Below are 26,815 nucleotides of genomic sequence, written 5' to 3' on the forward strand. Positions count from 1 at the left end.
GGTTGAACATCAGATCAATACATTGCCTCAAGTTGTGTTAGGTCGGGAGGAAGGAATTGGCCTCAACATCTTAAGGAAATAATTAATCAAGAAGTAGAATAAATGTTGGCATTAGGTGTTATAGAACCATCCCATAGGCCAATGGAGGCCAAACTTTTTTGGCTCGAGTGCCCAAAATGAGGGAGTGGGGAAGAAACCAGTGACTGCCGTGCCACCCGGAAGACCAGAACCGAAACAGGAAGTGGCAGTTTCAGGGGGAATCATGGGACAGGCAGGAAGTTAAAGGGGGAATCATGGGGACGGACAAGAAGTTAAATGACCCAGAACAGGAAGAGAAAGGGGGAGTCCCAGCTGTGGCACGCATGCCATAGGTTCGCCATCACTGCTATAGCCCATGAAGGAGTTACCCGGTAGTAGTTCCCAAACCAGATGGAAGTGTAAGGTTGTGCATTGACTTTAGGAAGTTGAATGAAATATCTAAGTTTGATACTTATCCCATGCCTAAGATACAGTAGAAGATTTGCTGGAAGGAAGGGCAGAATTCTTGTCGTCTCAGGATGCGACAAAAGGCTATTGGCAGATCCCTTTAAACTCAAGCGATAAGGAGAAGACTGCTTTTGTCACACCCAAAGGATTATTCCATTTTACCTGTATGCCATTCGGGTTACATGGAGCAGCTGCTACCTCCCAGAGGTTAATGGATCAAGTCTTACAACCTGTGAAGGCGTTCGCTGCTGCTTATATTGATGATTTTTAATTTCTAGTAATAGCTGGAAGGAACACATGGAACATTTTGATAAGGTATTGACCAAGTTGAGAAGAGCGGGGCTTAAGATGAATCCTTCCAAATGTAAGATACCAAAGAGAGGGGTGAGATTTTTGGGATTTCAGGTAGAACAAGGAGAAATTCAACCAGTGCAAGATAAGGTAGAAAAAACATCAGATTGGCCAATGCCTAAGAATAAGAAAGAAATTCAACAATTTTTAAGACTGGTGGGTTATTATCATGCCTAACTTTATGGAAGTTGCAAGAGGCAGAGGATCCAGAATGTCTTTGTTTTTGCATCATTCTATTTTTATTGTACTGTACCTTACTATTAACTTCTCTAGGGCCACTGTTTGAAGGCCAATATTGAAAAGCTTTAAATAAACAAAAGAGCTGAATAGCTGATTTTAAATGTCTATCTTCCTGTCTGAGTCTGGTGATGGGCAACACTTTCCCACCTTCTTTTCTTTGGTTCCAGCTCTCTTTCATCTTCTGCTACCTCCACATCTTGTTTCCAAGCTTTTCCTCTATGCTGTTTAATTCCAATCTGGACAATGACCTTCCCAGCTGGAAATGCCTTAGTTAGATGAAAATGATCATTCCAAAACTTCTAAAATTCACTTTTTATGTAAATATAACTGATGTTTCCTGGTTAGAAGTCAAGTACTTAACTGCTTAAACAATCTTTAATCTTCTGATATCCCTAGTTAATGCTTAACCTAACTTCAGAGAGAGGAATAATTTTTCACTGTGCAATGAATAATTTCCCTGTAGTAAGGAACTTTTCTATTCAGAGATTTCAATGCTATTCTGCAAGTAGCAACAGCTTCTTCCATATTTCTAAAATTCAAGTACTGTACTGTACATGCTATTCTTTGATCTTTGCTTTCTCCAAAGGAGTGGTGGCTCATGACTACTAATTTTGAAATTTTCAATAAAATTTATGTTAGATCCTAATATTATTTTTGTAGTAGACTGTTACCTAGAAAATACACTAGCAGGGGCAGGATAATTTTGAAATAGTTATTGTGATTTCATACACAGTTCACCTCCAAATCTGCGCATACATATACCTATACAAACATGCACATATACTTTATACACAGGGCAATTTCTTTCTTCCTTCCTTGTGGCAATTTTTAAAGCTAGACTATTAGCCCCTTGCTATATATAATCCATACACAGGAAGGTGTATACACATACACTCTCATTCTCAATCTCTCTCCCTCTCTCTCCAGCAGCTCTTTCCATTTATGGAAATCTACTCAAAGCTAAACCATTCCAGCTGGACTGCCAGCATCTAAATCTATCTTTAGAATAAACAGGATCACCTATCTGTAGTGCCAGGAAGTTAATAAGGATTCAACTGGTGCTTCTTTACAGGAACTTAAAATGAGTTATCCTGATACTTGAATAATCCAAATTAAACAGAAGACAAATAATACATTTTGAAAAAGCCTTTTTAAAAAAAGGAAGAAACCTAGCTCACAGTTATGGATGGCTTCTTGACATGCAATAATTTGAAGACTGGACAAATACAGCAATCCACTTTTCCAAACTGGCTTAGTTATGAGAACAGCTGCTTGTATGACTCAGATGATAGCAATATTGTAAGGCAAAACTTTGGAAGGGTTAACACAATGTACTTAACCATTACAATCACATTTTTAAACTCACGGAATAGCATAAGAGACAGACAGCAGCCCAGGAGTGCATATCTTCATCACCAGAGGATGTCATGTCTTACAGGAAACTTAACCCTAAAGAGCCTCAGCCTGGCCATGGACTTACATGGAGCAAGTCTTCCAAATGAAACCCCTGCAATAATTACAAAATATTCTAGCAAGAGGAATGAATAAGAGACGCTTCTGTTTACCTGGAACTAGTCAGAAACAAATGAGATAATACATATGTTCTTGAGGTTCAACTTTTTTCTGCAAGACATGACATTCTCTGGAGATAAAGATCTGCACCCCTGGGCTGCTGTCCATCTCATATTTTCCTAACTGAAAATGTCATTGTTGAATAACCTAATTAACACCTAATTATATAAAGCTGCCTTCTACTAGTGTAAACTGTCCTGAGATGTTCAGATGGGTTTTGATGAGTGTATTTTTATTTGAGTTTTTAACCAATGACAGGGTTTATTTATTTTACTGTACAGTGGTGCCTCACATAGCGAGGTTAATCCATTCCAGATTAACCCTCGCTATGGGAAACATCGCTGTGCGGAAATAAAAAAGCCATAGAAACGCATTGAACTTTGTTCAATGCGTTCCAATGGCTTGAAAACTCACAGTTGTGCGAAGTTCTTCCATAGCGCCACCATTTTCATGCCCTCGGTAAGCGAGGGCAGGGCGCAAAAATGCGGCGGGGACCTTCCGGTGGCCATTTTGGAACCACCGATCAGCTGTTCTCCCCCGCTTCGTTATGCGATATTCGCTAAGTGAATCGCTTAGCGAATATCGCAATGCGAAAAACCTCCATAGGGGCCACTGCTGAGCGAATGCTCCAGCGATGGCCCAGAGCCCCTCGTTAAGCGATTTAATCGCTCTACGGGGCGCTCGTTATGCGAGGCACCACTGTACTTATATATTTTATAGTATTTTATTCTATGATTTCATTGTATACTGTATTGTGAACCACTCAGAGAGTGGCAAAACTAATTGAGTGGTACAGAAATGGAAATAATCAGAAATAAATAAATGTCCAACATTCAGCACCTTTAGACCTAGACCAAGAGTTAACATCAGTTTGTGTATGAATAATAACTGAGCCTATATTTATTCCAATATTTTAGGAATGAAACAGAACCTGAAGAACATATTATGGACTACACTTCCAGATACTGAACCTTTTAGATAGCTATAAGATTATATTTAGGCAGCAGCCAAAAAAACCACTTGGTGATAGTTCAGTGAGAAACAAGTCTAAAAGTTTGTGACTTGCTCAAAGTCACCCAGTAGGTTCACAGCAGGCAAACTATGAACTTCTAGGTTTATAGCTTAAGCTTTTATCAGCTATGTTCCACTAACTCTCATTATTTTAGCTTTTAAGTTTAATAATCTCCAGCAATGGGTAAATAATTCCAAATTACTTGTGAAAAGAAACCTAATACCTCACTGTGGCAGCAATGTGTTTTATCGAATTGGCAACAAAGTAACTTAAAAGTTCTAAGAGGAAATAGAAGCCATTAAAACCTGTGATTTTTCCCCTCATCTATGGAAAAGACAATACCCATAAAGAATCAAAAACGGAGTAATTCAGTCAAGCGGAGCGCAGCTTCAGTACAAGACAATGCTATCATCATTTCAAGCCTCCACTAATATTCCTGTTAATAGAGCTCCAATTGTTCCAAGATTTCATGGAAACAACAATAAAGCTAAACTCCCAAACAAATCTTACAACACACTTTTAAATAAATCCCTATACAAGCAATGTTATGTCTGCGATAGGATAGAATCCATAGTCTGTCGTCCTTCTGGTTACTACCGAATCCTAAGCTATTATTCTCCCCACATATAATATGCACTGCACACACCTGTGCAATGTACCATATTTTCCATGTATAAGACACTACTTTTTCATAAAATCGTTAGACTAAAAATTGAGAGTCGTCTTATACACGGAGGTAAGCTGAGAAGAAAACTGCGCAGTTGCAAAACTGTCCATGTCTCTGCAAACCAGTCTGCCTCCAGTCAACGAGCGAAACTGCCAATAGCCTGTTTCTGCAAACAGGCTTCCTCCAATCACGAACTTTATGTAAATACCGTCAGCTGAAGCAGAGGAGAGTGTGTAGGAAGTGTTTGAATGCAACAGTGACTGGTAATGTTGGAGCATTCTGAGCCCATAAAGATCAGAAAATTAAAAATAAATATTAAAATAAAAAGGTAAAGGTAAAGGTTCCCCTTGACAATTTTTGTCCAGTCGTGTTCGACTCTAGGGGGCGGTGCTCATCCCCATTTCCAAGCCATAGAGACAGCGTTTGTCCGAAGACAATCTTCCGTGGTCACATGGCCAGTGCGACTTAGACACAGAACGCTGTTACCTTCCCACCGAAGTGGTCCCTATTTATCTACTTGCATTTGTATGCTTTCGAACCGCTAGGTTGGCGGGAGCTGGGACAAGCAACGGGAGCTCACTCCATCGCGTGGATTCGATCTTACGACTGCTTGGTCTTCTGACCCTGCAACACAGGCTTCTGCGGCTTAGCCCACAGCGCCACCACGTCCCTTGTAAATATTAAAGTACTGATATGTAAATGTTGCCTAATTAATAAATACAAATGTATTCCTTAATAATGTTTAAAATACTGATTTCTGAATTTTAGGTTAGGAAATTGGGGGGCCTCTTATACATGGGGCATCTTATACACGGAAAAATACGGTAGGTACCTTATAATAAAACTTTGGTACATTCATAGCCTAATGCCACCTATCTTACCAAGGCAGTTACTGCATATTGACACAAACTCCCTAAAGTCAAGCAGTTTCCACTCTGTCATCAGAGCTCTTGTCAATACCTTTATGAACCACTAATTGTGATATTGCATCATTTAAGGACAATGTATCTAGCCAACTGATTGACAAAGGATCCATTACTACAGTGATCCCCAAACTTGGGTCTCCAGATGCTCTTGGACTTCAGCTCCTAGAAATCCTGGGCAGCAGAGGTGGTGGGGAAGTCTTCTGGGAGTATTAGTCCAAGAACATCTGGAGGTCCAAGGTTGGGAACCACTGCATTACTACATAGCAGAGTTACAAATACAGTGGTGCCCCGCATAGTGACGATAATCCGTGCAGCCAAAATCATCGCTATGTGGATTCGTCGCTAAGCGAAATAAAAAAAACCCATAGGAATGCATTAAAACCTGTTTAATGCGTTCCTATGGGCAAAAAACTCACCTTTATGCGAAAATCCTCCATTTTCGCTTCCTGGTAAGCAAGGAATCCAGGCGAAAACACAGCGGGCAGCCATTTTACCATCTTCTCCCCTCCAGCGCCCTCACCCTCCCTGCCTCACAGCTGATCGGCGCTGGTCTCTGAAGCTTCCCCAGGCTTGCCCAGCAGGTAAACAGGCAGTGGAAATGCACTGGGGAAGCCTCCGAAACCTGCGCTTTGCTGGGGTGGGGGTGTGGCAGGGGCAGGCCCGCACCCACCCCCCCATAGCCCCGCTCGCACACCCCCATGGCAAAGCGGGGCTTTCAGAGGTGCATTTTCACTGCTGAAAAAGCCCCAGGAGGCTTCTGAAAGTGGCACTTTGCCAGGGTTGAGGTGGGTGGGGGTGTGGCAGGGGTAGGCCCGCCCCCCGCGCCGCTTTCAGAAGCCTTCTGGGGCTTTTTCAGCAGTGAAAATGCACCTCTGAAAGCCCTGCTTTGCCATGGGGGCGCAAGGGGGGCACTAGGGGTGGCGGGGGGGTGGCGGGCCTGCCTCTGCCACCCCCCTACCCACCCCCACCCGGCAAAGTGCAGGTTTCAGAGGCTTCCCCAGTGCATTTCCACTGCTTGTTTACCTGCTGGGCAAACCTGGGGAAGCTTCTAAGATCAGCGTCGATCAGCTGTGAGGTGGGGAGGGGGAGGGACTGGAGCGGAGAAGATGGCTCCAGGCTCTTTTCTGGGACGGATTCCTCGCAAGAAGATCACGTGCCCCACCGATCAGCTGTGCGAAAATGGGGCGTTTGCAATGATCGCTTCCCCCATCGCGTGGCCCCGCCGATCAGCTGTGTGAAAATTTGGCATTTGCGATGATGGGGGGGATGCCATCATTGCAAAGCGATTTTTCCCCATAGGGAACATCGCAATGCGATCGCAAAACCAATCACAAAATCTTCATCGCTATGCGGATTCGTCATTAAACGGGGCGCCCATTAAGCAAGGCACCACTGTATATAATTTTAAAGCAGTGATTCCAAACCTTGGGGCCCGAGACATTTTTGGACTAAAACCCCCAGAAGCCTTCACCACTAACTGCGCAGGCTCACTTTATCCCTCATGTTCCATCAATCATAACTAAACAGTGTTACGGGGATAAAGAAAAGCAGCTGTCACTTCTTTGCCAGTAACGCCCACGCTCTCAAAGAATGATGCAAGAGATGAGAAAGGATGTGCATATTTGGAGACGTGCGGGTATACGCATGGTCTGTACCTTGTTTGGAGAACTGGGTTGTTGCACTGGTCCCACAGCTGCCTAGCTCTAACCATAAAACAGCAACCAGACTCCTGACTTCCATCTAAGAGACAAGCCTGAAAAAAACTCATCTTGCCAATAACTGCTGGACTTAAGCACAACTTTCCTGGCAAAATACATCTTGCCATGTACTTTTAGACTTATAGCTTTAAACTTTAAGTGCTTCACACTGGTAGAAACCTGTGGTGTTTTAATTCACTAAAGCTTGTTTATTGTATCATGATTTTTCAGTGATCTATAACGGTGTTTTTTGCATGTGCACACTTTGCTCCCCAGCAGATGGCACCACTCCCTATTCCCAGCATTTCACACATGTCCAAAGGCAAGGCAATGTTTCTACACAGTTCACAACTCACATACAGGAGCATCTGTGTTAACTATTTTACAAAAGAAAGGGCTGAGAACAGAAGAAAGAATGGTCACTTAAAAAACACAAGTGAGGAAGTGTGAAACATAGAAAATGTAACCTAACACAATAGCTCAATAGTGCTGACCTAGAAACTAGGCAACAAACACAGAACTTCTGGTATGAGTAAAGACTCTGCTTTACTTGTGCATACAATCAACATATACCCTTTTGATGTTGAAAAATTCAAGAACTACATTTAAGGTGATTACAATATACAGTAGAACAAGCTAATTAATCTTATGGCGGGTGTGTGTGCTCAGGAATATATAAATCAAGGAAAAAGCCCTGAACTTAAGTCGTGCACCAGCCACACACCGCTAAATGGGAATAGAGCACAAAAAGGCAATTTTGCTGAACCCCCTGGCTTGTCCGCCAAGGTTATGGCTGTGTTCCTAAATAAACATCACTGCCTATGTTTCTCAACACAAATCCAGTGTGCATTCTTCTAAGGGTTTACATGCAGTGGTGCCCCACAAGACGATGTTAATCTGTTCCATTGAAATCACTGTTTAGCGAAAATATAATCTTGCGAAAAGCGTTTCCCCATGGGAATGAATTGAAATCCATTTAATGCATTCCAACAGGGAAAATAGTCGTCGTTGTGCAAAGATCGCCCCTAGGGAAGCCAGTTTGCAAAGCACAGATCAGCTGTTTAAATCGCTGTCTTGCGAAGCATCGGTCCAGAAAACACCTGTTTTGCGAAGATCGCCCATAGGGAAGCCATTTTGCGAAGCCACTGATCAGCTGTTTAAATCATCATCTTGCGAAGCATCGTCCCGGGGTGGGGGGGGAACCGTCTTGCAAAGCACGCACCGAAACATTGTATAGCGAAGGTCGCCCATAGGAAAAACTGTTTTGTGAAGCACAATGGCAATCACAAAACCTCATCGTCATGCAGATTCGTCGTTTTGCAGGGTAATCATCCTGTGAGGTACCATTGTATACTGGTCTAATACTTGGTGTGTTTATGGAGTTACAAATCTGAACAAACAGGGAATAGATCTGGAATTTGATATTTGCAACCACAGTATCAAATTCCTAACGTACACTTCAAAGCAAACAAAAAATTACAAGTATAATTAAACAAAATGATTTAAAATCCAAATTGTCGAACAGTTACCTGGCTGGCTTCCCCCTCCCCTCTAAACACAGAAAACAAATGCTATTTCTGTCCCACAGCACTTGCCTCCACCCATAACCTACACCTCCAGGTTCACTATCTGGTTTTCTCCAACAATATGTAGGCCTTCCTTTCTGTATAAGATCTTCACCCAGGCATTATTTCTTCACGATCCCTGATCTCAACTATTTACCTTTCCCCCTACTCTATTTCCTTTATTTTTTTCTTTGAAAGTCCACAAATTCTCTAATTTTCTTTCAGACATGCTTCTGACTCTTTATAACAAAATACAGTGGTGCCTCGCATAGCGAGGTTAATCCGTTCTGGATTAACCTTCGCTATAGCGAAACATCACTAAACGGAATTTAAAAAGCCATAGAAACGCATTGAACTTCGTTCAATGCGTTCCTATGGCTTGAAAACTTACCGTTAAGCGATGTTTCTTCACAGCGCCGCCATTTTCACGCCCTCGGTAAGCGAGGGCAGGGCGCGAAAATGCGGCGCGGACCTTCCGGCGGCCATTTTGGAACCGCCGATCAGCTGTTCTCCCCGGCTTCGTTGTGCGAAAATCGCTAAGCGAATCGCTTAGCGATCATCGCACAGCGAAAAAACCCAATAGGGGCCATCGCTGAGCGAATGCTCCAGCGATGGCCCAGAGTGCCTCGTTAAGCGATTTCATCGCTCAGCGAGGCACTCGTTAAGCGAGGCACCACTGTATACATCTTTTTACAGCAAGTTAATTTCCTGACTAAGTGCAACTTTACTACTGTATTTCCTTCAATGTAACTGCATAATTCTGAACACTCCACCCTTTCCTATACCAGTTACAGAAGGCTTTTCCCACCTAGTGCTTTCCAGACATGGTGAAATACAACTCATATTCCTCAAGATGGTGAGGGTTGTAGGGAGCAGGGTGAAGAGGAAGGCTCAATTACGGTGTTTCCAAATACGGGTGTGCCACTCAGATGTTTTGGATTTCAATTCTCAAAATTCTCCAAAAACTTCCCAGGCAGAATTCTGAGAGCTCCAGTCCACAGACCCACACCTTTAAACACCTATATTTCCATCACATGGAGAATGACCTAGCCCTCCAAGCATTCCTGCTGCAATGCTTCCTAAGAGCTATAGTTTTCTGAGAGATACCCTTTATGGAGCCTAAGGAGCAGTGAAACTATGAGACCCAGGAAGCACTGTGGCAGAAAAGGAAGGCAGCTTCAGAGGACTAAGCCATACTCCTGGTGAACTATAATTCCTGGAGGTGTGAGTCGGTGGACTGGAACTTCTGGAATTCTGGCTGCAGAATTACTGGAGAATTCCGAGAGTAGGATTCCAAACAATCTGAATGGCACATCCCTATTTCTAAATATTTCATGGAATCACCAATGACTACATGAATTTATAACAACTAGCAGGAAAAGCAAAGTAGTAAGTATTTATTATATAAACATAACATTGTCTATGGAACAGCTACAATAATGGGGGCAGAAGATACAAAAAATATATATACAAAGCAACAAAGACCCTATCTTTGAGGGGGGAAATACTGGAAAAGTCAGCATTCAACCTGTTTGAATAAAGAAAAAGGGGAAAAAAGCAGCAAAAAGATTGTATCATTCTGCCAAGAACCAAAGCAGCAGAGAAATACTGTAAAGCAGTGGTTCTTAACCTTTTTGAAAGAAACGCCCCCTTGAGCCATTGAGGAAGTTATCATCGCCCCCCCTCCCCGCGGTGATGATTGATTGATTGATTGATTTAAGACACTTAAATCCAATGACCCATGAAAACAAAATTCAATTCCAAGAAAATGAAATACCCCCCAAAAGTATCACTTAATGATTTAGTTGCAAGCGAATTTTAAGACGCAAAAAGAAATATAAAAAGGGCATAAAAACAAACCACAATGCAGGAACTAAAAATTTCAAGATGAAAACTCTGAAACTAAATTAAGATTGGAGGAAAATATATATTCATGCACATTGGAAAAAGGCTGCAGCCATCTTCACAGGTTTGGCTTGCTCCAGCGCCCCCCTACCACCCCCTTCTGCTCCAGCGCCCCCACACCGCCCCTTTTTGTTCTACCTCCCCGCTGAAAAATGAAATCACCCCCTGGGGGGCATTATCGCCCACGTTAAGAACCACTGCTGTAAAGGCACACCAATAGGGCAGGAAGAAACACAGGCTAAATAAAAACAACTGGTTTGCTGCATACATGCCATACTTCTGAATGCTATCCTGTTTCCCCGAAAATAAGACCTAACCTGAAAATAAGCCCTAGTATGATTTTTCACGATGCTCATAATATAAGCCCTACCCCAAATATAAGCCTCAGTTAAGTGAAACCCCACCCTCCACCAAGGACTCATTGTGCAGCAACCAGAAGAAGATGACATCATTGTATCTGAATAAATGTAGATTGTTGTACATGAAAAAAATAAAACATCCCCTGAAAACAAGCCCTGATGCATTTTTGGAGCAAAAATTAATATAAGACCCTGTCTTATTTTCCGGGAAACACAGCAGAGTTGTCAAGAAACTCTACCTTGGAAAATGTTCTTCTCAGCAGGGTGGACAAAAATCAGTGATTTCTTTAAAAACCAAATTGATTTAAATCACAATTTAAAATTTAAAAATGTGGGTTTCTATTTAAATTGTCAAGAAATCAGATTTCTCTTTATTTAAAATGTGATTTAAATCAAAAACACTCTGCTTTTCAGCCTCCAAATTCATCCCCTTCCTGACAAAAGTTTGAGGGAAGTACTTCATCACTTAAAGGACCAGGACCAGTAAATTTGCCTCAGTGGATTTGTGTTCTGATGTGCTTCCAGTATTACTTATTCAGAAAAGGATCTACAAGAATTATTGGTAAAGTATAATTAGCCTCCTAGGATGTGTTTTTTCCAAGACTAAACTTCCTTACTGTACAGTATACCCATGTCAATGGGCACATACGCATATACATAAGACATTCTACTATGCAACATGTAACAATTCAGCAGAAATACTCCAGTTTTTGGCTTTTTAAAAAAGTTTCCAGTTCTTGCATTTTAAAAAAAGTCTTCTATTTCATGGAACTCCAGGTGGCATTCACAGGGTTTCCAAGCCAACCTTCCATTGCTCTACATACAAGATACGGCCCTGTTTCCTTTTCAGCATAGTTGCAATTGCATGTGTCCTGAGACTGTTCCTTTAAGATAGCATGAAAAGATATCTCTGTGCAGCTATCCTCACTTAAACATCTTTGCTTTAATCCCAGAAACATCAATTTGATAAATCAGTACCAAATTTGCAGTACAAAATTACCATTTTCTCTAGGTATCTGTAGTTGCCCTGGTGCTATCCTCTTATACTATCTGAAAGGAACAGAAAAGTGCTATTATTTCAATAAAGTTGCTCATTTAAATATCATGATCTTGCAAAAACCAGGCAGGTTATAATGTACTTTTCCTACATGTACTGATTTATATACAGTACAGTGGTGCCTCGACTTACGACCATAATCAGTTCCAGAAGATGGACGTAACTCGAAATGGTTGTAAGTCGAAGCACCATTTCCCATTGAAATGCATTGGAATGCAATTAATCCGTTCCAGGGAAAAAATAACCAAATAATAATACAGTAATTATAAAGCACACAGCAAGCCCGGTTGGAAGGCGCTGGGGCTTTAAAAAAAAGAAAAACCAAAAATAAACAGCAAAGCTAGCTCTGTCGCTGGGGCTTTTAAAAAAAAAACACCAAAAATAAAGCACACAGCAAGCTCCGTCGCTGGGACTTAAAAAAAAAAAACCAAAAATAGACAGCAAAGCAAGTCCCGAAGGTGCTGGGGCAGCAAAAAAATCACCAAAAAACAAAACAACACAGCATAGAAACATACCCCCCCAGCCCAAAACCATACTGCAAAACCCACCAAGAACAGTTTTTAAAAAGCAGAAAACAGCACCTTACCTTACCAGGCAGCTTCCTCCAATTGCACACTCTCTAACTGCTGGGGCAAAAGAGCTACAAAGCAGCAGCCTCTTTGCCACCTACAGTTAGCAATTTGAATTTCCCGCCTTTCCCCCCCTGCCTTTTTTTGTTCTTAAGTGGAAGCTCCAGCCGCAAGTCGAAGCAAAATTTTGCAGCCGGAGCTGGCCATAACTCAAAATGGTTGTATTCATTTCAGTACAACTGATTTGCACTCAAAAAGTTTGAGATGCCGTAGTACATATTAATAAATGTGGGCAGTTTCTCACAGCACCAATTTACTTTTCCAATGTTTTGCACCTTCTGTTTGAGAGGTATACCACATTTCTGCACAGCCAGTCTCATTTGTATTTCTTTGGTTCAATGCTAGTAACTTTGCTTTGAAAAATCAATGACAAACCTACAGTGTAAGATTATCTTTCTCTCTAGGTGACATGCTGTCATCTTTTCCAGACAAGAAATGTGCAGAAGTAAATCAGTTTTGGAGGCAACTGTCAATTAACCAATATAAAAAGAATTAAGTAGACATGTTCTAGATAAGTGGTATATAAATCTAAGAAATAAATAAAATATGGACATCTGCCTCACAAGCAGAGTACTCGTAGTTGTGTCAGATATGAATAGAGAATCCAGCAGAGACAAATAAAACCATGCACTCACATACCCCAAAGAACAGTCTGTGCATCCCTCCAACTCAAATGCATCTCAAGCCTTCAACTAAAACTGCACCCTGCTGAGATGAATACCTCCTAAAGCTAGATATGCAGGAGAGCTACAGTGGTACCGCATGTTTACTGGAAAATCATGATGCACGAATAAATTCTTATGTTGATATAACAAAAAATAATTGCTATTCAAAATTTCAGCCCTGACAATTGAAAAAAGAATTAAACGTAATTGGGCATTAAAGGAAGGATATTTACGTATCCATCAGATCTGCCAACACTAGGTTTTCTTAATACCACCAGGAGAAATTTTAAAATGTGCACATTTAGAAAGCAATGCAGCATACTGGTGAGTGAACAGCTATACATGGAAACACTCATAAAATGCCACCCTAGACTTTTTGTGAAGCCTGTACAGTATAAGAAAAACAGCAATATTTGGTACTGGCCATCATTATGACCTCTAAGACAAAATAGGAGCATATGGGAACGAGATATGCAAGAGTCTCATTACCTATAAGGAAACACAGGCACTCTAGGAAGAAGTTCACTGCCCCGTACAGGACATTTATGGAAGCCGTGCGTCCAACACCCTTCTCTTCTCTTCCTCTTTTCCCTCACTTCGCCCCTACCAGCCCCGCCCTCGCTTCCGTATTTACAATCCTTCCTCTTCCCTCCAATTCGGTGCCTGCATTGTCAGCGCCACAGAAAGCTGCCTCTCAATCTCCTGCTTCCTGCTATTGGGCGAAAGGAGTCTAGCCCCGCCCAATGAACACCGCAGCGTTCAGATTTCGAACATCCTTTGCAGTTGATTGGTCGGGGAGCGCCGTCACTCCCTCCCCCCCCCGCCCCGCGTACTCAGGCTCCTGAGGGAGCTCGGCGCTTCCGCTATGGGGAGGGGAGGGGGGGAGAGAGAGAGAAAGGGGAAAACGGGCTCCATGTCCTTACTGGACGCGGCCACCGCGGTTCACTCCCACAACAGCACCTGGCTCAGTGGTCCCCCTGCCTGTCTTCCTTGCCCCCCAAGCTCTTGTTCCCTATGACTCCGGGCTGCTTCCACCGCCTCCCCACCGCAGAACAAAGTTTAGAGGAAAAAGAACTCCCTCTTAAAGGGGGACCCTGAGCCCACTTGCAGCCCCTCCGCCACCCTCCCACCCATCCCCGGAGGCAGCTCTGTGCAAGAAAGAATAAGACCAGAAAGTGCCAAAGAAGAGGGTTCTGCCCGGAAGGCGCTCAAAAGAAGCCGCTCTTCGGACAGCGTGGCGTGGCGTCGCGGCAGGCGGGCGCGCAAGCATCGCAAGCGCCACTCGCTTCCTGGTTGAACTCCTTCAAAAGGAGGAGCGGCGACGCAGACGCTCCTCCAACGGCGCGAGTATGAACGCACAGGCAGGCACCCGCATGCATTCCACGGAAGAGCCCTGCGGGGGCTCGAAGGCTTTTTGCACGGGCGCCGCGCGGTCGGGTTGCTAACGCGCCCAGAACGCACGCCAAGGTGATCACTTCCTGGATTCGACCTCCCTCCATTACTCGGGCGCCAGCGCCACCCCCGAGAAGAGAGCAGCGCACGCCTCCCTCCCTCCACCGAGCCTCCCCTTCGCGTTCCCCTCGCGCTCTCTTTTCCCGGCCGCCGCCGCCATCTCGCGGTCTCCGCTTACCGGCGCGGATGAGCAGATCGAGCTGATTCGTGGGGCCCTCATGCAGGGAAGTCGCCATGTTTATGCCGCTGGAGCGAGCAGTAAGAGCGGCGGCGGCGGCTTCGCATTGACCCGCAGGGGCTCCCTAGCGCTCGGCCGCGCGCACGCGGCGCCCCGCTCGTCACAGCGCACGCTTCTGCGCCTGCGCTTCTCCCACGAAAACCCACACAAGAGACGGAACGAAAATGCAGCCTCGGCCGGTCCCGCTGCACGCTCGTTCCCGCTCCCGGGCAGCCACGCAGAAGGCGGCGCTCGCTGGCTGGCTGGCTGGCTTCCCTCCCTCTTTCGCGTGTAGCGGTGACGGCGGAGAAGCGCTTCCTCCTCGAGCAGGGCGCCCGCGATCCTTCCGCCGCTCGCCTCGGAGACAGGAAGTGCCGGGCGCTCGCTCACTCGCCTGCCCGCCCGCCCTCCTTTCCTTTATCTTTCTCGCCTGCTACGCGCGGGTCGGCGGCAGGCAAGGAGGAGACGACAGGCTGGGGCGAGAGGCAGGTCGCACGCCGGTGCCGGTGCTGGCGCTGGCCAGGAGAGGTTCACCTGCTCCTCCTCGCACTTCCCTTTCGCGTGTTCCCCTCGTTTTCAGTCTGTCCGAGAATCATCACAGCTTCTTTCTTTGCTTTCAGCGCCGCCGCCAAACTTGGCTTTCCTTCCTTCCTCCCTCCCTCCTTCCGTGCGGAGCGCAGCCTCCTCGCTGCAGCGAAACCGTTTCACCCGCTTCGCAGCTCTCGGGTAGCTGGGCTGCTCTCTGTGGAAGTCACCAAGGAAGGGCCCTTTGTCTCAGCCTCAGGCAGGAGTGCGATCTTGCCCCGTTCGTTGTCCGGTGCCGCTCAGAGGAAAGGGGTCTTCTGGCCTAGAAGTTCAGGCATGGATTGCCACAGGTTTTCGCGTAACATTTTGGGCTGCTCGGGATATGTAAAGTCCTGTGAATTAAGCAATTTCTGCTCTTATCACAACTACTGTATTACATAACACTGTCACTACACTCAACAGCAGCAATTCTTAACATCTCTACCTTGAGCCCCACAAGGCTTGCCTAGGCCAAGTTTAACTTTTTAACAGCAGTCCATTACTCACGAGTCCATATGGATACAAAAATTAATCACCACAGTCATTAAGTATCAGTACATAATCAAATTAGAAGAATGTACATTTATCTGCAAATGTAGATTCTCCATAATTACACGTTCAGCAAGGTTTCATGCTCCTCTAGTGTCTTACACTTAGTTGTTCCACAGCACCATAGCTGGTCAGAATCAAAGCCAAAGGACATTTTTGTTAGATTAAACCTGGCTTCAGTGAGTCCAGGATGCTGCCAGTTAGTAAGTAGAGCTGGTTAAAGGGAAAACAAAAATTCTTGTTACAACCACCTCGCTGGCTACAAGCCTGTTTCCAAGCACATTGTAAAGTACCTATTTTGACCTAAATGACTTGGGTCCAGGCTAGCTGTATCAATATACAAGCCACTCCAGGTTTAAAAACCTTTAATGTGAGGCCACTCAGTCCCACCATCCTCACAAGCAGACTTTGTGCTGACACAAAGAGTTCAGGTTTTTAGTAGCTGCTATCAGGCTGTGGAATTGCTTTCCATTGGAGGTCAGGCTGGCTCCCTCTCTGCTGTCCTGCCAGCAGGCAGAGACCTTACTTTTTAGGTAGGTTTAGTTCAATAAATTGCTACTTGGGAAAAGATTCTAATCGGGGTGGACGCGGATGATCATCTCCTCTCAGGTCAAAATAAGTGAAGGCATACCAACGGATAAGCACTTTCTGATTAAGCACAATTCATGCAGAGCTTTGATATTTTAATGTGTTTTTAAATTGTTTTAAATAGATTTTATTTATTAGCTTTAAGGAGCTTTAATATTTAATTGCTTTAATGTTGCAATTTATTGTATTAAGTTTATTTAAATATGGGTTTTAAAGCCTTTGTATGCTGCCTTGAGTCCCTCTATTGGGACAGAAGTAGAATATTTATTTATTAATTAAACCTATGGTTCTTCCAGCTCAGCATTCTTGTTACAGTTCACAAGCAGAGCAATAAGGTACTTTTTACTCCTTGTTATGTGTTCCTACAATTGAATTGTTTCAGTGGAGAAGCTATCTGTATATTGCACATAAAAGTAAGAAGCAAAGGGAAGTTTACCAACCACCTGGCACTTGCAGGTATCCTACACACAGAAGGATATTAGATCAATGAGATTATTCATGAGTAAAATTACATACAGTGACAGATCTACAGTGGTACCTCGATTTACGAACTTAATCCGTATTGGAACAGCGTTCGTACATCGAAAAGTTCATAAGTCGAGGCAAACTTTTCCATAGGAATGCATTGAAAACCATTTAATCTGTACCGTCTGTTTTTTGTTCTTAAGTAGAGGCGCTGTTCTTAAGTCGAAGCATTAGTTCCCATAGGAACTAATGCAAAGCTGGTTAATCCGTACTCTACCACTAGGTGGAGAATTTTTATTATTATTTTTCTTCTTTTGACCTAAGATGAACTTAGGTCAAAAAAAAGGGCAGGAAAGGTTTGTTTTTTTCATTTGTAAGTCGAGACTCTGTTCGCAAGTCAAAACAACATTTTGCGACCGGAGCTGTTCATAACTTGAAATGTTTGCAAGTGGAGACGTTCGTAAGTTAAGGTACCACTGTATCAAACTTGGGATGTCCCCCCAGACATGTTCTGATGGGTATTTCACCATGATGCATGTTTACGGATCAACAGTGCTCAGAATGAGATGATCAGCCATACTCCTTATTTTGGGGCAAATATCTTTTCACTTTTCCTTTCCGTTAAAGTAAGTAGTCACACAGACCACAGTGAATGTGAATGGATGTCATGCAGGCTGTTTGGAAACTTTCTTGCACATAAAACTCTGCTTGAAATACTCAGGTTCTACTTGTAAGTAAAAGAAGGTCAATATTCTTGAGCTACTATAAGCATAGTATATTCAGATCAGATGCTTAGTTGAGCTATTATAACTAAAAGCTGTTAACAAAAAAAAATCATACAGATTTAATATAATTAAAATTACTTTTCAAATTCAGCCACAGGTAGAGTCCAACTATAGGTAAATTTTTATTTATTTATTTATTTATTTATTTATTTGATTTATATCCCACCCATCTGGTAAATTCTACCACTCTGGGCGGCTAAAGGTATAGGTAAAGGTATAGGTAAAGACTGCAAACAAGGGAATATTTAACTGAAAGTATGTCGTACTGAATTCAGTGGGACTTAATTTTTTAAATAAACATGCATGGGCTGAAAAGATATATCGATATTACAGCTCGCAGTACTGTTGCCAGCTCTCATTTATTAGGTTAAATCAGAAGTGTGCAATACCCACAAAACATACAAAAAGTTTATTTATTAATGCACCATTCATTTAAGGTGCTTAATGCCAAGGCCCACTACAAGAATAACTAAAGCTCCTTTATATGACTGACTAAAGTAGCATTTGAATAATAACAAGCTATTTGTTGTTATATGCTGTCAAGTTTGAACTGATCTGCAGTGACCCTAATAGGGTTTTCAAGGTAAATGAAGTATTTGAGGAGTGTTTTTACCAGTTCTGCCCCCAAGTGGGTTTCCATGGTAGAGTTCAGAAGTCAAACCCTGGTCTCCTCAATCCTACCACCCTGGGTACCCACTGATACACAATATATCACGTTAGAAGTTTATGCATGATTATTCTATTGTGTGTTATCAAAAAATTACTGTATTTTTCAATGTATAAGAAAATCCAATGTATAAGACGACCCCCCTTTTCTAACCCCAAATTAGAAAACTTGATCCCTGTTTTTCCCTTCCTCTTGCTAAGCCCCAGAGCTTAGCAAAAGGAAGGGGGAAAGCAGGGATCAAAGGGCTCCCTTTAACCGCTGCTTTTCCTTGCCTTTTGCGCAGCCACAGGGCTTAGCAAAAAGGGAAGGCTCCCTTTGGGTAAAGGCTGAACAATCGCAGCCCTTTGATCCTGAAGCCCTTTCATAGGTGCTTTTTCCACTGCCTAAGCCCCATGGGGTTTAAGAAGTGGGTAACCCAGCCATATGCAGCCCTTTGATCCTGAAGCTGCGACCATGCAGCCCTTTCACAGCTGCGTTATCCACTTCCTAAGCCCCACAGGGCTTTAGAAGTGGGTAAAGCAGCCATGAAAGGGCTTCAGAATCAAAGGGCTGTGATCGTGCAGCCCTTTCACAGCTGCTTTACCGGAGGGGAGCCTTCCCTTCCTTTTTGCTAAGCCTGGTGGCTTCGCAAAAGGCAGGGAAAAGTGGCTGCCTTCCATGTATAAAACAACCCTCAATTTTTTGTCTAATTAATTAAGGAAAATGTTGTTTTAAAAAAGGAAAATATGGTAACTGCATTTAAATGTACAAAATCTATTCAAATGACCACAAAAATAAAACTGAAGACTAATACATTCTATTCTGGAATGAGCTATCATGGACTGCAACTCACTCCATCACATGCCTCAGTTGTAGTTTATGGGCATACTTGGGTGGATGAGGAGTTGCAGATTATGGAAGAAGAAGAAATTAAAATTTTAAGAAATTAAAATGCAAGAGGTACAGACAATGGCTCTTAAGAAACAATAGTCGAGTGATAACAGATCCTTACATAGAGGCAATGAATACATATAGTTTAGTAAGTCTTCACAGGTTTTTGTTACCACCCAATTACTGTTTGTTAACGGCAATTGTTAAGATAATCATTACTTTGTATTTCTTGTACTTCAACTCCCTCTGACCCTCATTGTTTTACAGTCTGCTGTCAGATCCTGAGTATAACAATTTTCTAAATGAAATTACACTTCATGCTCCCAATAACGTATAAATGAAATTACACTTCATGCTCCCAATAACGTATACTGTAGCATGCAAAAGTATGTGTCATAATAATATTTGTTAGTTTTTAAGGAGCCACAATACTTTGCTGCTTTCCATATTATAGAGTAACAAGGCTACCCTCTTGATAAACATCTTTTTGTCATTAAGTATCTGGCATATCTGTTTTCAAAGTTCTACTTTCTCTTTACAATGTTTTGCTCTACAATTAAATCTGACAGAATGGTACACAAATTATTAGAATGGTCTCAACTTTTTCTCTACCCCCTCCTCCCAACTCCAGACTAAAAAATTGGAAATGAATGTGAGCAAGACCTTGTATGCACACAGTGATTTTTTCACTCCTCTGCTTTTCCTAAATACAGTACAGAATAAAGTGCTTTTGAAACAGTAACTTCAAAAGTACCTTATGATTTGATACTGAACATCATGGGAAGATAATTAGTTTAACCTAACTACAGTGGTGCCTCGCACAGCGAGGTTAATCCGTTCCGGATTAACCCTCGCTGTGTGAAACATCGCTGTACGGAAGTAAAAAAGCCATTGAAACACATTAAACTACGTTTAATGCGTTCCAATCGGCACGTTTACTTACCGTACAGCGATGCCGGCAGCCATTTTCGCGCCCTCCCCTTGCAGAATGAGGGCGCGAAAATGGCTGCGATCAGGTGTTCCGCGGCTTCAAAATGGCCGCCGGAACAGCCGAAAGGCGCCAGGGCGCAGCGTTTTTGCGCCCTTGGTAAGCAAGGGGAGGGCGCGAAAATGCTGCCAGAAGCCCCGAAATGGCTGCGCGCAGCGTTTTCGTGCCCTCCCCTTGTTTACCAAGGTTGTGAAAACACTGCGCCCCAGCCCCTTTCGGCTGTTCCGGCGGCCATTTTGATTGTCGGGTCACAAAGCGAAGGTCGGTAAGCGAGCAGCTTACCAACCTTCGCTCTGCAATTTCCCGCCTATACGGACACCGTTTTGCGATCGCATTTGCGATCGCAAAAACGGCCTCGTAGAGCGAATTCATCGCTCTACGAGGCGCCCGTTCTGCGAGGCACCACTGTACTTAGTCTTAGAGATACCCACAGTCAGCAAGATATGTACTGCATAGTTATATATGCCTACTGAAAAGTGTAGTTTTAGATCAAAAGTGAGACTGAGATAAAATCAAGCCTAAACTATTTCGGGAAGCAAAAATGTTAAAACTGAGGCTATTCTATTTTGGGCACATCATGAGAAGGCAAAATTCTCTGGAAAAGACAATGCTGGGGAAGGTAGAAGGCAGGAGGAAATGAGGAAGACCAAATATGAGATGGACTGACGCCCTAAAGAAATTCACAGGCTTGAGGCTACAAGAGCTGAGCAGGGCTATTTAGGACAGAATATTTTGGAGATGGCTCATTCATCACCATAAGGCAGAGACAACTTGATGGCACATAACAACTCAGAAGCATGTTCCATTGAATCCACTAGGTCACTGTGGCCCCCAACCTTTTTGGGACCGCGGACCGGTTTGGGGGTGTGAGCTCCATGCACAGGGGGGTGGGGGCACCCCACACTTGCAGATGGGCATGCTGTGCTCACGGGGGTTTTGTGCTCACGGGGGGTGTTGTCCTCACGGGTTGTGTGACACGCCCACCATGCATGCTTGCAGGGGGCAGAGATCCGTCTCCATGGCCCAGCTCCAGGAAGCCCATGGACCAGCACCAGGTCCCAGGCTGGGGGTTGGGGACCCCTGCACTATGACCTACTTACTGTGCAGTCACATATGGTGAACTATCTAAAATATTGTACCATCAATATTTGGAACTAATAGCCACCCTAATAGGGCTTTCAAAGTAAGTGAAATATTTAAGGAGTGGTTTTACCAGTTCCACACCCCCACTGAGCTTCCACAGCTAAGCAGGGATTCAAACACAGCCTCCTGAGTCCTAGTCCATCACTCTATGCAGTGCACCACACTGGGTATCTGTCTGTCTGCTCATGAACATATACCCATGTTTCTCAAAATACCTGTTTCATTAATTCCATTAGTCACTAGCAAGTATGGTATTTATAATTTGTTTATTTATAAGCACCCTTAATATAATCTTCAAGATTTAAAAACAGTTTGATCAATAGCTTAATTGCTAGAGGAGACCCAATGATTCAATGAGATTTACATACATGTTCACATGCCATTAAGCCACTGATTCAGTGGGTCTGCTATTAGCTGTGATAACAGCCTTAATGTTTACTGCAAAGGCAACAAATAATTTAAATAGAATATAAAAGCATTTTTGTTTTTAACAGGGAGGTGAAAATCCAGAAAAACTATCCTAAATTTATCTTCACATGACTGACATACAAATGAAAGTCTGAAGTGACTACAATATTTGTTTTCCATAATAGTAGTTTAAGGAGTAATCTCATAATCTGAAAAAGAAAACAAAACTTGTTTTAGAATGTACAAATTGGAACGTTTTACTAAAAGGGATTGGGTTTTTTTCTCTCTAGCCTAGATTTTCTCCCCACCAATTAAAATAGTATTACTCATTTTGGTATAATAACATTACAAAGAAGTCATACATACCAATAGTTTTCTGGAGGCAAATCATGAAGGCATTCCTGTTTACATCTTTTTCTTGAAGTTCTTCTACCTCCCTGTGGCAATAATATTTTGAAAATTAAAAGGAGACTTTGCCTGTGCCACAGGGAGGATTTCTGATGTGATGTCAAAAACATAGAAAAATTCAAAATTATTTAATAGTATCAGCTTATCTTTAAAAAAAATTCTCCCATGATGTCTTTGTTCTGAAAATATCAAATTGACACTAATTATGGTACAACTAATCAAAACTCAAATAGATGGAAAATCATATATCAGCCATCTGATTAAGGAACATTTTTCAAAATACTGTAAATAAATCTGATGACTAGTTTTATTTCGTCTTATGAAGTTTCAACCCTAACTTAGACAGTTATATGGAAAGTTCAATTAATATGATGTATCATTCTACAAAAACACTCTTCATGAAAAGGTTTCGTGAGATGGATCCAAAGTGTGAGCCTTTGAAGAGGCCCACTATGAAGAGGTCACTGGACACTCCAGCTGGAGGAAAGGAGGCAGCAATTTTTAAGATTTTTTAAGATTTAAGACACTGTCCCATCACCTTCCACACTGTTTCAGAGTATCTCCCAGCTTTTCAGAGGCTGAAAGGGCGAGGACAGTGCTGACAAAAATCACCATTCCTCATCCTTATGTGCTAGTGGCCCATAAATGGAATTCCATTCAGCGGAAGTTTGAATATAATCCACCGAATCATTTTGAGAAGAGAAAGATGCACATTCTTCTCTCAATCATAGCTACAAAATAGTTCAAATAAAAAACAGTTTGCTGTATAAATAAAAGGCTGACTTACTGTGTACACAGAAAAATAGTTTAATTTTACTTATGCCACAACCATAGGAGTCAAATGTGCATAATAAATTCACAAGAAAAAAGGTCATTCAAAACCACAGAAATTGAAGAAATTAAACAAAGAATGGAAGTTAAGGATCAGAAACTTATTTTTTCTGGAATATGTTTTTTTTGTGTGTGTGTGTTTTTCTATCATCTGTATGAGGAGGAGGATGAAGAAAAGAAACGCTAAATCAAGGTCAAGGAAAATTATGAAAAAGTACTAGATACAGAACTCCTATGCAGGGTAGATTTGATTTAAATTCAATTTAAACCACATTTTGAATTTTTAAAAAATCAGATATTTGGATGATTTAGACAAAAAAAAATTTTTTTTATTTCAATCATGATTTAAATTGATCTTTTTTTAAAAAAAATCATTGATTCTATCCACCTTGGTCCTATGTCTTTGAAGTATTCTCTGGCTTTGGGGCCTCTAAAGTTCTATCCATATTGTTTAATACAATTGTAAATGCTAAAGACTTCCCAAACCAAGATTCCTATGTTTGTCAATTCCACTTTACAAGACAATAGATTGCTTCCAAATGGGGCTTTTATTGTGCAATGTTCCTGCCTCCTTCATAGAACTGTCCAGGACATCCAGATGTTACAATTTCCCATTTGTAACCCTCCTATGCTTTCCTATTCTTCTTCCATCTTTTCTTCTCACCATAAAAATACTTTAAGGAGGGAAAGATGGATTGGTTGCACAATGTATTTTGACTGATAGCACTGAGAGCCATCCATCTGGAAGCACTTCAGAACGCAAAACGTAAGTTACAAAATCATAGTGGAAGGGGAACTGGCATACAGAATATCCACTTTCGTTGAAATATTAGCCTAATACCAGTATCAAAATAAAATCTCTTCATTTTTCTCACACTTTAAAGATTGTTTTTTAATGGCTGACATAATATTTACTGTCAATATTCTAAGAGCAACAATTCACAGGGAAATCTTTAAAATAGGCAGTATTATAAGACATTTCTTCAGGAAGTTTATTTTAAAATGTGTATCAGAAAATATTACTTTTAGAAAGTGTACTGTAGAAAGAGACATTTGCTCCCACTCAATGGTACTTCTAATGTTTGAAAAACATTCCTCCCTCATGCTTGTATGATTACTTTTAATTCTTTTCTCTTTATATTATAAATAACCTGTGTTATGACAGAGAAGGGTTCTACTTGGAAAACCAAAATGTCATGTTCTTGAATCCTAATCATAGAGTCAGAATGAATAAAGTACTAATGCAGGACTTTATTTTCCAGAACTGGCAATATCATTAACTTTTCAGATAGCAAAATATTGATAGCAAGTTTTCTCCAACAGTAAGCTCTAACTACAGCATACTAAAAACCTGTCTAAAATGTGCAGTATAAGCAACTCAGCTGAATGAAGACTTTATATTAAATGCAGAAAGACCTTCCAGACAAGCACTATTGATCATGGCTGGGTGTCACAGATTAGGGGCAAGTTACTAGGCCATAAGCATTACCCTTTAGCTTATACTATTTTATCAATGGATCACTTACTACACAACCAACGAGGAGAGAAAAAAGAGAATAAATTATAGGATCTAAATCCAATTGCTAGTCCCAAACATAGTAGAAGTCATGAATCAATGGGATTTACAAGACCAATGTTACTCAGGATTCAGTAACTGATTTAAGCAGTCTGCATTTTAGTTGGGATTCACAATTGGGTTTAAGCCTTGGCAGTTTTACTCTGTTATCTTAGAGCAAATCAAGACCTTTAAAGTACAGATTTACAGCCTCACTGTGTTTACATCATAACTTCTGTGATCTAGACACACCTCTTGAACTAGAATCATAAGGTAGAAACAAGTCCCTCCAAACTGTAAGGTGAGCATTCTGCCACATCAGGAAAAGGGAACATGTGTTTTTACAAATTTTTTGAACTGCAGCTCCCATCATTTACCCCCATTGGCTATTCTGTCTAGGACTGAAGGAGTTAAAGTCCAACAAGCATTTGAAGAAATTCACTATCCCTGTTCTATATGAAATATATTCATAGCCAACAATCAGATTAAAAATCTCTTGTTAAAACAGTTATTGGCCATATGTCAGTATGTTTAATTATCAATAAAATTACAGTGGTGCCTCGCACAATGATGTTAATTGGTTCCAAAAAAAAAAAAACGTTCTGTGAAAACATCATTCTGTGAAACACCATTTCCCATAGGAATGCATTGAAAACTGGTTAATCCGTTCCAATTGGAACGGATTGCCGTCCTTGAGCGAAAATCCCCATAGGAAACATCGTTGTGTGAAACAATGTATCCCCCATTCAAATGCATTGAAGCCGACTCAATGCATTTGAATGGCATTCCGATGTCCGTTTTCGCTCCTGTAAAAGTGCCTTAAACTGTTTGAAACCTGTTTTAAATGCTTGGCATCGATAGTCCAGCTTGTGAAACGTATGCAAACTTAATTTGGTGTTGTTCTGAGTTTTCGTTAATTTTCGGTGAATTTTTTTATTCTCCATTGAAAGCCATTGAACGGACCGTCCAATGCTTCTCAATGAGAGAGAAAAAAATTCACCAAAAATTAACGAAGACTCAGAACAACACCAAATTAAGTTTGCATACGTTTCACAAGCTGGACTATCGATGCCAAGCATTTAAAACAGGTTTCAAACAGTTTAAGGCACTTTTAAATGAGTGAAAAGAGACATCACTGTGCAAAAATTCCCCATAGGAAACATTGTTGTGTGAGGCGGCAAATTTTTCAGAAAAAGCCATTGTTGTGTGAATTTATCGTTGTGTGAGGCACTCGTCGTGCGAGGCACCACTGTATTGGTTACATATTTCAAAATTTCAATCACGATGCCTTGAGGAGTCTGAAAGAAACAGTTCTTGAGTAGCCTTGCTTTGTGAAATTTTAGGTTACCATTCACTGTAAAAGAAAATATTTCATATTTTCATTCAGTGACACTTGGGAATAAAAAGAATTCCTACTACAACAATATATCAAAGTGATTTAAAAATAAAGAATAGTCAGTATTGAAATAACATCCACATTTAAATACATATTGATACCGATTTCAGCTATGCCCTGTCAGTTCTCTAATAATGAGAAAAGAAACAACAAAAAATCTCATGCTAAGATGCAAAATGTCTACTAGTGTGGAATACAAACTATGAGAAAATACCTGTAAGCTTCTTCAGGCTTTATGCAACAAAGGAAATGGCACATTTGGTCAAGGTCTACTGCAGAAAGTTCTTTTAACATTCTCAGGTGCTGCTTCCCTCCACTCACCCCCCTTTACTAGCTGTTCCCATTAAACGGAAGGAAGAAAAAACTGTGCAATTAAAATTTAAGTGAAGTACACCATAGCAAAGTTACTATGTTGTAAAGTCTACCTGGTTTCACAGTTTCCGTCTCAACTTCTTGTTCTTCTGCAACATCTTGTAGCAGGTAAGTTTCATCATCATAAACAAAGATCTGTGCAGCATATCCTTGTTCTATCCTGGCACTTGGTACTGGCTCTACAATCACTGCTGGATATTCAGAGACTGGCTCATTCTCCTGTAGGACATCATGGGGGGGGGATGTTAATATTTCCCCATTTATTTTCACAATCCCTTCTCCCCCCCCTTGTACATTTATGTTTAATATGCAAGCACTACCACACATAATGAACAAGCAGCATCCCATTTTCATAAACCTGGTATTTGCCAAGGTATATAACTGAAAAATTAGAACTTAAATTAAGGACACAATCCAATTACCACT

The 26,815-nt window shown here is 41.8% G+C and overlaps 1 protein-coding gene across 6 annotated transcripts in view; it reads right to left on the minus strand.

Moving 5' to 3' along the window:
• The window catches only part of ELF2 (E74 like ETS transcription factor 2), a 58,728-nt gene that overhangs the window by 12,526 nt on the left and 19,387 nt on the right, over positions 1-26,815 (minus strand). For 2 of the 6 annotated variants that reach the window (XM_020783079.3, XM_020783077.3), the window contains exon 3: positions 26,443-26,608. In XM_020783079.3, the coding sequence (XP_020638738.1) occupies positions 26,443-26,608 (166 nt within the window). Of the gene's footprint in view, positions 1-13,620; positions 13,732-14,761; positions 14,952-22,193; positions 22,325-26,442; positions 26,609-26,815 lie in introns of those variants that run through there. The other 4 variants (XM_020783082.3, XM_020783081.3, XM_020783080.3 and 1 more) reach the window with 4 other exon arrangements.

Source organism: Pogona vitticeps, chromosome 5 (assembly GCF_051106095.1).
Source record: "Pogona vitticeps strain Pit_001003342236 chromosome 5, PviZW2.1, whole genome shotgun sequence".
NCBI classification, from domain to species: domain Eukaryota; kingdom Metazoa; phylum Chordata; class Lepidosauria; order Squamata; family Agamidae; genus Pogona; species Pogona vitticeps.